The sequence below is a fragment of the Gymnoscopelus braueri genome (assembly GCF_963280865.1).
Source record: "Gymnoscopelus braueri genome assembly, chromosome: 24".
Classification (NCBI taxonomy): domain Eukaryota; kingdom Metazoa; phylum Chordata; class Actinopteri; order Myctophiformes; family Myctophidae; genus Gymnoscopelus; species Gymnoscopelus braueri.
The window spans coordinates 5048482-5060549 of NC_137626.1; the positions used below are offsets into that span (position 1 = coordinate 5048482).

Here is a 12068-nt window from a genome sequence, read left to right on the forward strand (position 1 = left end):
AGAGTGAGTAGACATACATTGTGCCACCTTATAATGTGAGGAGCGAATTTGAGCATTAGTGAGGACTAATTATATGAAGATAAGGTTGAAAATGTCTGAAGTGCTCCTTGCAATGAATAAGGGATCATCTGGAGTCATCTACTGTCACACTATATGTAAATGTTTATTATCCCTTTGATTATAATAAGCATTGGATTTGACTACAGTTATATATAAGTTTAACTTTAAAGTGATTTCACCCCACCTCCTTCTGCCCCCCCCCCCAAACACACACACACCACACTTCTGTTTTGATTCTCATTTAGAGATTTAGTGTTTAATATAACTGTCATGTACATATAAATGCATAGATTACAGTGTTGTGTTGCTACAGAGAACATTATATTGTGGTGTGATGCTACAGTAGCATGCACCTGATCTTCATGTAATCAAGCTAATGCCCCTCCCCTCTGTGTGCTTTATATAGGAGTTGGAGAATTGTGTCATCGTCACTTTCTGAAACAAAGCTGTTTATTCTTCTTTTATTTATCTCCAGGTACTGTATGTCTTCTATTTCTTTGAAGTTGAACATTTGTGTTATTAAGTTGTAAGTATGTACATAATACAGTAACATGGTGTTTGTTATGCAAGGGATAATCAATGGGGAGACAGGGTGATTAGACTCAATGGGTTTATTTCTCAATAATGACCTGCTCCACATTGATTATCCTGCTTATTACACGGCTACTTAATAAAGAAATTAATACACTGACCCAAAAGTAACAAAAGAACGAAGGATTTCATTGCTTATGGTAATACAAAGTATTCCATTAATGTATGCCAAGTGGTCCAGTGCAACGCGTTGCCTCAGAAACAACTAGAAGTGTTGATCAAATAGAATACATTTTATTACTGTATTGTTTATTTCTCGCTTGAAATGTTTTCAAAAACATTCTTATAACCAATGTTTAGCTGTAAGTGACAATGGGCCTCATTCACTAAGCTCATTTCCGCACATATTTTTTACTTATCGACATTTAGGCACCTTTTCATGTTAAGAGTCTGATTCGTCAAATTACAGTATACTCTTTGTTCTGCTCGGAGGCAGACTTACATGGGAGCAAAGTTTGCGAATATGTTATTTGATCAATGCCATTCATCATGCAAAATCAATTACAATAGTGCCAAACATCAAATACAATATGTATGTGCCCAACATTTTCAACACATAAAAAAAAAATGTCTAAAGATGTATTGCTTGGATGCATATTATAGACATGATGCAAACCCTCTGCGTGTTTGCCGTTTCTGCAAGTATGGCCACAGTTTCGCTTATTGGACTTTCCTGCCAACTCCATGTGTTGCGCTATTAATTCATAATATTGACCACATCACATCACACTTATGTCTTACTATCTGATGATGATACAGTATGGATGAAATCTAGCTGCGTCCAGAGTAGACCAGATCCATTCCCCATTCCGACGTAGGACAGTGATATGTTAATCCAAAAGACATATTTCCCCTCAGTAAACAAAGCTCTGGTCCATAATATATCGGATAGCAGCGTTTCAGTATGCCCTGGATTCCAGCCGTAAAGGTTAGCAATGTTCAGTAGAAAAGGCTTATATTATACTTTCCACGTTTTATTAGCCTTTTATTTGGTTGTGGTGTTAAACTTCGCACAATTCTTATTCTCATTACACCACGATAAGATATTTAATTAAAGTTCAGCTGATCCATCATCTATTCAGAATGAAACATTCAACCAAGCCGTGTAATAAACGTTGGTACATAACCGTACATAACAGCACAGACTCTGTTAAAACAAAATGACACTCTGGTAGATGTGAGATGTCTTCAATAGGTGCTCTGTTGTTCAGAAATGAATGATCCAAAATATTCTACCCATGCAGAATGAAACCGGTCTCAAAGTCAATCTTTTAACGCATGAACACAAAGTGGATTCTGCCAATGTATAACATTACAAACCCCGGCAGCTTTTCTATTCTTTTTCCTATATTAAATTTCCCAGAGGAGGGTGGGCGGGTAGACAGACAGACAGACATCACAAACATGACACCCGGAGGTGTGAGTATGCCTGAATCTATAGGCAGCCTCCCACGGACGGGAGGGCACCACCACAGGGCACCACCGCATGTTGCCAAACAACTCGGCCAGACGGATGGAGTGTCCATCGCACAGCCTGGCCCTTCATTGGCGGTGGTGTCCCTGTCCCCGTCCACCCGTACTTCTGCCCGTGGGAGCTGCCCTCCTTCTGTGTCATGTCTTCGTCTCCTTCTCCTTCGTCTACCCTCCCACGCGCTCTGACTGGCTCTGCTCTGTGCACTGCCAGCGTGTGCTCTGGTTGGCCAAAAGTCTCTACTGTGTCGCTGGCTACTGTGCCCAGCTGTAGGCATTTTCAGTCATTACTGTCAGTGTCTGTCAAAGGGAGTGGTAGGATCAGTGGCAGGGACAGAATTATTAATACACAACGCAAATAAATCAAATAATAGACAACTACAATGGGAAATGGGCACCGGAAATGGAACCTGCTACAACTCATTGATGGTTACAATTAGATCCAGCTGCCATTCAGTCAGCTGTTTAGGGAGGACGTGATTTTAACAATAGAGCTAACAATAGAGGTTATAACAAAGTATCAGGAGGAAGACAATCGTCTTTGTTTGGTTGTTCTTTAACAGACGGACCCAATGTGCATGTAACGAATGCCACACCAACACAGCATTGAGTGTATCTTTGTATTTATTTATTTGTTTCATAACCAGATCCTTCTATCTTGTCAGCCTGTACTTTCTGGTCCTGAACAAAATGGAGCAGGATCAACTTTCTGAGCAGTCACATGATGCCTGTCCAGGTAATGCCATACTGAAAAAGAGGAATTAGACACAATATTATGTTTAATAGCAGCTAAGAAATCTATCGATCTATCGATCTATCGATCTTGTATATGAATGTCATCATACTATCTAGCTATTGACTAGTCCCATCCACTCAGAGCTTGTTTCATTATCCTCCTCTCCTTATGCAGGACCTGAACTTCAATCAGGAGACTCAGCTGACAGTCATGCTGAGGTTCCACCTGCTGCTCTGCAATGTGAAAATATTGAAAATATAACATCAGAAATGGATTCTACACACATGACCCCAACCCCCCTCCCCCCAAAAAGAGGTATTACACATTGCTCTAGGACAAGCGGGTCAAAAATAACAGTTTTCGTTCAGTGGCCATCTTTGATTATGCAAATTACAAGAGTTGCCCAAAGTTGCCGTTTGGGCAACCAAGCTAAATCATTCTAGATCCCTTAATGCAAATCAACCAAAACAAATCAGAAAGAACATTTCTACGTTCAGTATTGAACAGATAGAAATATAAAATTGGCTGGTTCACCTGCTTGCCTGATGAGATTGACCTGCAGTGTAAAATATATAATCAGAAATGGATTCTACACACATTAAAAGCCTATAAAGGAAATATTACACAAAATTCTAGAACAAGCGGGTCAAGAGATACATTTTCGCCATGGCGTTCAGTGGCCATCTTAGATTATGCAAATTGCCCAAATGGCAACTTTGGGCAACCAAACCAAAATTGTTCTAGGACACCATATGAATACAAATCAACAACAACGAAAATCATTGGAAAGAACTATCTAGGTTTAGTATTGAACACATGGGGGCGTCAAATGGACTACTTGTTCTCTTTCGTGGTCGAGACTGGCTCTCCACTACATATTATTCAATATGTACGGGAACTGACCCCCAGGGGCAGTGCTCGTGGATACTCTTTAAGACACATCATCTATGGTGGCCCTGCCCTGATCTGCAATCAGTGGGGTATTTAAGTCCCACCCCAGCAGGGCCACTTCGATTCTTTGATTTCCACGAGTGCAGACGCTTAGTGGGCTCAGCTTAAGACATACAGTATACAGAACGGGTGTTTGGCAGCGTGGTCCACTTACGTTTGGTAGAGAGCAGGTCTTGCGAGGCTCCTCTCGGGACGCTTCGCTGTCATATTCACACCAACACAAGTTTTATTCCTGGCGCGCGGCGTGCACCCTGGTTCCGAGTCTGACCCAGTCAGAGGGCGGATCAGGGCGGCTGTTGTTCTGCTCGAGTGACCAAGTGGGAAGCCAACCCCGTCGGTTGAGCGCTTGGATCGCCGGCATCGCCGCCACGGCGCGGTACCGGGGTAGACCGTAGAACCCGAGCGAGGCTGACCCTGTCGGCGGACCTCCGGGCTCCGGGCCATCTACTACCGGTTATCATCGCCGCCGCGGTCCGAGGAAGCCCTCGGCGGAGCCAAGTAATCAAACAAACAAACAAACAAACAGAAGAAAAGTTTGTAGCGTGTCCCTACTTCCGCGTCGGCGCAAGGCGTCAGCGTAGGGGGAGGGGCCTAGGTGCACCCTAGGAGAGGGCTGCACTGTGCCCCGCAGGTCACAAGAGGGCAGTGTGGCGCTAGGTCAGGAGTTATCTCCTGGCAGCACACTGCACTCGTTGCAATTCACTGACTGTGGGAAGTAAATAAGTGAAATAAGGATAAAGTGACACTGGGCTCTGCTCTTATACTTATAGAGATTTAGTGTATTAATATACGAATATATAAATGGGCGAATATTAAGTATATGAGTATACGAATATTCGAGTATTGAGTAGGGGAGAGTGGGGTAATGTGAGACACAGGGTAAAGTGAGACACCCCCCTTATCACCTGACCACAACACCTGTGTGGTCATATGACCATTAGATGTGTGACACAGGGTAAAGTGAGACACCCCCCTTATCACCTGACCACAACACCTGTGTGGTCATATGACCATTAGATTTTGAAGCCCCTCCCATTTCCCACTTACCATGGAGGAGAGGACCTCATTGTGTTGTAGTAAGCATGTTTTTTTCACTAAAATATGTTTTTTGCATGTAAAAGTAATTTTTTGGGCTGTCAACATAATCAGCTGTTGTGTCAAAGAAAATTGATTCAGGTAGAAAAACTTATGTCATGCATGTTGATGAACTACAAACCTATACATCCATGTGATTAATGCTAATTGTAGATTAGCCAGAATTGCTAAAAGTGGTCCTTTTCACCAAAATGTGGCTGTGGGGTAAAGTGAGACAAATGGCTTGCGGTAAAGTCGGACACTGTCTCACTTTACCCTAAGTGTCTAAGTTTAGTACTTAAACATATTTTAATCTAATATTACATTGCATATGTTTTACTTTTTATGTCATAAACATTGTAGAAAATGCCAAGAACATAGGGGAGAGTGGGGTAATGTGAGACACTTTTTACATTTTCTCCCCTCTAGGTGAGCTAAAATGATATATCAGTAAAATGTACACATTTCCCATACATTTGGGATGTTTCCTAACAATGGAAATTATCAGAATGTATTCAAGACAAAAGGCAGTGAAAATATGATTGTTTTAAAAAAAGTGGTCTGGTCTCACTTTACCCCATTGATTTTTCTGGTTTGTCTCGGTTTACCCCAGACCTGGGGTAAAGTGAGACACCAGATTTTTTGTTTTAAAACAATCATATTTTCACTGCCTTTTGTCTAGATATACAAATACATACGTCTACGAATATATACCTATATATATATATATATATTTAGGTATATAGATTCGTTTACATAGCTTAAATAAAATAGCAAACATGGCCAGCCCAGCGCCCCACGTCTGTCTGGGCTGTGGGGTAAAGATGCCCTTGGAGGACGGCCACGATAGATGTATGCTTTGCTTGGGGATGGATCATGCGCGCACGGGCAGTCTGGACCCCTCTGCGTGCATGAATTGCTTTATCCTGCCGGCGGTCGTTTTCTCTCCAACCCACGAAGCGGGGGGCACCATATATGGTGTGTTGCACGGCGGAGCCGTCCACACCTAGGTGCAATTCTGCATTGTGGCGCGCGTTCCACAACAAGGAAAGAGTTTGGAGTAGAAATGTCAGAGTCTTCGTGTTGGAGCGCCTCAGTGCGGCTGCAGAGTTCAGGTGCAACCTCTTCCAGGGGAAGATGGAGACACTAGAAACTCTGCTGGAGACACAAGACAAACTGCTGGACATTGAGTTTTATATGGGCATCCATCCTAACAAATAAAATGTATGTATATATACATATATATAAAAAAATTAGATGTATATATATATATACATATGAAAACATTTGGCTGGACATGGAAACAGTTGCTTCATCTTGGATTGATTGAATTGATTGAATATTTTATTAGGCGAAAATGTAAAACAGCAAAGAGCAGTTACATTTAAAATACTTTGCCTAAAAGGACAGTTCAAAAAGTCCTTGTGGTCTTATTGTTTCCATTGGAGGTCCTTGCCAGCTAAGGCTAAGCAGGCCAGGTGCCTGTTGTTTAGAGGCAAGCCGTTTCCACTGCAACCCAACAGACTGAACGTCCCAGGGTGGCAGAGCCGCACCGTACGAGCGTATTGGTGCCAGGTTCGGCAGCTTCTGCGTTCAGGTGTAATAACGCACTATACGTCGTATCGCTGACGGGGTCAGTTCACGCGACCGTGGTGTAGTTCTGTCTGTCGATCTGCCAGTGACACAGACAGGACGTGCTGGTCTGTCGTACACAAACTGGGCAGCCAATCCCCGGCCATTATAGCCCGCTATACGGCGTATCACCGGTTGGGTCGGTTTACACGTCCGTGGCGGGTCTGCCAGGGGTCCCCTTCAGTCTTTTCACGCTATACAGCGTATTGCCGACCGGGTCGGTTTACGCGGCTGTGGCGTAGTTCACTGGAGAACCGTGTTCGGTGATACCAGCGGAGGGCATCCGTACTGTCAGGGGCGAGCGGAGTGCACCATATATGGTGTGTTGCACGGTGGGGCCGTCTACACACCTAGGTGTAATTCTGCGTGGTAGAATCCGGTCATCGGTGTGAAGCCACGGAGTAAGCTCCTTGCTCATCCCGAGAATGCACAGAGCCAGGGCTATCCGGACGCAGCTAGCCAACACAGAGGCTATTCCGTCACTGTATCAGTGCGCGCTTACACGGCGCTTGCGTGACCATAATAGCCCTGACCTTTATGGAGTATGGCTGCTCTCCGGCCGGTGAGGCGGTCCTAGTCCAAGCTGCGGCAGGAGGACCGGGCTTGTCCGATGAAGCGGCCTATTGAGCCATCGGCCATGTTAGGCCAAGAGGCCAGTGCCCGGCTACAACGAGCTAAGGAGGCTCGTGGATGTGCATGGGAGGTGATGGCAGGAATGCTCCGGCGGGGCTGTGAGCAGCTTGCCGAAGTAATAGAGTACTTTCTCCACCACTGGTGTGGACAGTCATTATAGCCTGCTTTACGGCGTATCACCGATTGTGTCGGTACTGGTGGTCTGTTAGAACACACATAAAGCAGCCATTAGAGCCCGCTATACAACGTATTACCGGCTAGGCCGGTTCGCGGGTTCGTGGCGGAGTTCCGTCTGTGGAAACACTTGGCGGGCGGTCTGGTGGTCTGTTGGACACAACCTGGGCGGCCATTAGAGCCCGCTACACGGCGTATCACCGATTGGGTCGGTTTACGCATCCGTGGCGGGGTTCTGTCTGTGGATCTGGTTCAGTGACGCAAGACAGAACGCGCTGGGTCTGCCAGGGGTCCCCTGAATCAATCATTGCACGCTATACAGCGTATCGCCGACTGGGTCGGTTTACGCGGCTGTAGCGTAGTTCGCTGGAGAACCGGGTTTGGTGATTCCAGCGGAGCACATCCGTACTGTCAGGGACGAGCGGGGCGCTTATATGGTAGAGGGTGTTGCCGTTTCCACTCCAGCCCAACAGACTAAACGTCCGAGGGCGGCAGAGCTGTGAGAGCCAAGCTCAGGCTATGGCTCCCCCTCTTTACCTGCCCTGCCTGGTTTGGACAGGTCTGTAGAGATGGATTTTGTTTATGAGAAGACTACGAGTGTTGGCAGCCTATTTAACCAACTGCAGTATGCAGTTCAGAGAGCTGGCGTTGTGTCGCCCCTCTTGGGGTTGCTGTTGCGGCTCGTTTATAGGTAAAACGAACAAAATCCTAAAGGAGAGCAAAAGTAGCCCCCCGCATGTTACAAGGTGCTTGGACGCAGTCCTGGGACCTTGGCGTCGGGAGAGCCTCCGCATCCAAAATTGGATGACCGGCTGGTGCGTGCTTGCTCAGAGGAGCAGTGCCACAACGATGTGGCCAGGCTCCGCCGGCACTTGGGCACTTAGGCCGGCGCCTCGACAAGAGAGGTTGCAGGCGTCATCGCTCACAGTCAAGGATCCTCGGCATGGGTTAGAGGCCAGAGCAGGGACTTTGTCCCTTGCTCCAGTGGGACGGGCCACCCTCAGGGCTCGTCAGTTGAGGGCCAGGTTGACCTGGAGGCTGTGCCTATGCCCTTTGGGGCTGATGGCAGCCACGGCACACATTGCCGTCCAGCCCTCCTGAACATGCGGCCAGTACATTCCTTGTCAGTTACAGTCATGCACCATAAGGGCGTATTGCTGGCGGGTCAGCTAACGCGTTCGGGTATATAGTTCCGTCAGTGCGGTGACACAGTGGAGCATGCAGAGACTGTCAGGGGTGAGCAGAACGCACCATACGGGTGTGCTACGGCATGCCCAGTTACGCACCTGAATGTAGTTCTGCAGGGCGGAAGCCGGCGTGGTCGTGTGAGCCACGGAGTGAGCTCCCTCCTCATCCCAAGATAATTGTGTCGCTGTGCTGGGGATCAGCCAGTGACACGACGGTCCCAAACAAGGGCAACATGTAAATTACCCAGTTGCCGAAGGGGGCTCGTGGCCCTCTCACGGTAGGCCAGCAGTCCCCCCACAGGAGGTGGTACCGTGTGCCTTCAGTGCCTTGCGGCATGGGGCATCTGAGCCTGTGAACACTTGGGCTGCAATGGCTTCTCTCGAGGCAGCATTCTTGCTGTTAACTTTCTCAGCTACAAGAATGTCCCTGTCGTGCATGAGGGATGCTGACGCTTCCTACATGGCAATGCTTGGGTGGTGCTGGTGTCAATCCCTGCATTCCACCCTATGGCCTGATCAGAGTACGAGTCAGTCTATTGAACTGCACCCTTCCCACCCTCTCAGGGCAGTGAAGCAGGGTTGCAGTCACTGTGGGCCCTGTCAGGGCCTTGGAAGTGTGTATGGACCTAACTGCCTTGGGCAGATGGTCTCCAAGGCTGGGCTCCCTCAATGGGTTGAGAAACAATCCAGCAGGCGTATAGGTGTGCACACATTCCAACAGGAATGTGTGCACATTCCACACAGGGCCTCGCTGCCTCATGGGCTTCTGGCGAGGTGCCCCTCTATCTGAGATCTGTGTGACGGCTCCTGTTTGACGCCGTCCGCATTTATCAGGATCTACTGCATGGGTGTGGTAGCCAGCACCCCTATCACTGAGTGCGTGCTGGGCTCCGCAGCAGGACATGGCCTTCACCAGTCGTATCTGCAAGGAGAATTGTGGAGTTGCAAGCTCTGTCAGTCCATGAGGAGCTTTGCAGGTCTAGGCCCAGATGATGGAGGAGCAGTGTTACGCCCCAACCTGGCCTTTCTCCCCAAAGTTCTCTCAGAGGCATATCCCAATCTGGTGTTTGAGCTCTGTCCTCTCTTTGACATGCAGACAGATGGAGTACAAAGACAGAGTCGGTTCCCACTCTGCCCTGTTAGAGCTTAGTGTCGTACGTCAGGGCCACACAGGCCCACAGAGTCTTCTTTTTTTGACTGGCCTTAGCGCCTGGCGGGGCCAGCTGGGCCTAGGTAGCGTCTTGCGCCTAGGCCACGGGTATTACATACTTTGTTGGATGGTAGAATTTTGGAGCACGCCTTGGGCTCTGATACTTTGGGCTTAAACTGCTTCGGGCTGCCGCGGGGGCGGCTGGGTCTGCTTATTTCCTCGCGGTGTGTCTTAGAGGGTTCCCGTACATGTTGAATAATATGTAGTGGAGAGCCAGTCTCGACCACGAAAGAGAACGGAAGGTTACATCCGATGTAACCCAGGTTCTCTGAGTGGAGAGACTGGCTCTCCACGAATCAGCCGCTCCGAAATTCGTGTCAATCAAAGTTAATCGAAGTGGCCCTGCTGGGGTGGGACTTAAATACCCCACTGATTGCAGATCAGGGCAGGGCCACCATAGATGATGTGTCTTAAAGAGTATCCACGAGCACTGCCCCTGGGGGTCAGTTCCCGTACATATTGAATAATATATAGTGGAGAGCCAGTCTCTCCACTCAGAGAACCTGGGTTACATCGGATGTAACCTTCCGTTATTAAATTATATTCAATTAGAGTGTTGATAGAATGCTATATTGTAATTGTCTCTGATACAAAATAAGGTCATGGGTCATGTGTATGTGACACATTTTCATCATTGCCCTCATTTTATTGTTGTTAATTTATTTTAAGTTAGAGTGTCGACTGCTCAGGTGATAGACACATTAGCTAGTGCTGATTTGCCGGTTGGATATTGGATAATATCCGAAGGGGGGGAGGGGGGGGGGGGGGGTGTGTGTGTGTGTACCAGTTGTTACACTACTATTTATGTGGCGATGTAGAGATGTACAGACAGCTTTTTTTTTTTTCATTGTTATAATTACATATTTTCATGATATTTTCATTTTTATGATGCATTTATCTCAACCACCACTCTCTTTTTCTCTTGAAAACAGCACATTTTGTGGTCCAGCACAGGGCAGAGTTCATTCAAAAGGTTACCACAGTCATGCCTATAGTAGACAGTCTAGGAACTATGGTCCATGCTGAGCTCTATGCCAAGATTAAAGCCAAGGAGACAAGCATGGAGCAAATGAGGGAACTGTACACGATGGTGCTAGATCCAGGCACAACAAACATCAGAGAAGCATTTTACAATGCCCTTAAACAACACCAACCCCACCTGTTGGAGACGCCTGGTAAGATCAGATGTAATATTGAGTGAAAATGTAAGAACAAATCTCTTTATCTCCACAAAGCTGGAGTGGCCAGGGGCGAGTCTGTCTTTCATTTGGAAAATATTTCTCATATACGAGACCACTGTGCTAACGTTGTATCCAGACCAGTGCTAACAATGAATGAGGATGGGGTGGGTTACTGTTGTGCAAGAATCATGCAAAACTATTACCCAGTGTAGATGTGTAACATCCAACATCTGTATAGGAAGTGTATTTTCTGAAATAAGTGTAAAGAAGTCTCATGCATCCTTTATTTGTGTATATTATTTGACAACCTATTCAAAATGCTTCAAGCAAATGGAAGAGAGTAATTTACCATAACGTAGACTTATTGTTGTCCTCTGTTCTTTGGTTATTTAGAAACTCTAGCTCCTCCTCCTCATCATAATCAACAACAACAACAAAAACAACAACAACAACAACAACAACAACAACAACAACAACAACAACAACTCAAATCTAATGTGAGGAAGAAGTTTCAGAACCAAAAGAAACAAGGAAAACAGATCTTCATAAAGCCAGAGCTCTGCATCATAGAGAGAGATAGTGGAGAGGACAGTAATCAACATGAGGTCAGACAGATTGAAACAGCATTCAGTAAACAAGCCGGACAAGAAACACCAATCCAATTTGAAGACATCTTTAACCGTTTACCTGGAGAAGGACCAATCAGAACAGTGATGACGAAGGGAGTGGCTGGCATTGGTAAAACAGCCCTAACTCAGGAGTACACTCTGAACTGGGCAGAAGACAAAGGCAACCAGAATATCCATATGATCTTTCCATTCACTTTCCGAGAGCTGAATTCACTGAAGACGGATTACAGCTTGGAGGAACTTGTTAATCACTTTTTTTGTGACATCGAGGAAGAAGCACTCTGTACCATCAAAGGGCCAGATGTTTTGTTCATCATTGATGGATTAGATGAGTGTCGGATTCCTTTAAACTTCCAGAGCAATAAGACGTGTACTGATGTCTCAAAGCGGACCTCAGTGGACGTGTTGCTGACAAGCCTCATAAAAGGAAAGCTGCTTCCTTCAGCTCGCATCTGGATAACCACACGACCCGCAGCAGCCGATCAGATCCCTTCTGAGTATTTTGACAGGGTGACAGAGGTGAAAGGGTTCACTGACCCT

General features: G+C 46.5%; 1 protein-coding gene across 1 annotated transcript in view; it reads left to right on the plus strand.

Annotated features, from left to right (window-relative positions):
* Nucleotides 1-12068, plus strand: part of LOC308080359 (NLR family CARD domain-containing protein 3-like) — a 31205-nt gene that overhangs the window by 10859 nt on the left and 8278 nt on the right. The window contains exons 5-9 of the mRNA XM_080422183.1: nt 467-535; nt 2787-2857; nt 3032-3172; nt 10651-10893; nt 11293-12068. The exon at nt 11293-12068 is cut by the window's right edge and continues 1058 nt beyond it. Of these exons, the coding sequence (XP_080278309.1) occupies nt 2812-2857; nt 3032-3172; nt 10651-10893; nt 11293-12068 (1206 nt within the window). The 5' untranslated portion in view covers nt 467-535; nt 2787-2811. The remainder of the gene's footprint in view (nt 1-466; nt 536-2786; nt 2858-3031; nt 3173-10650; nt 10894-11292) is intronic.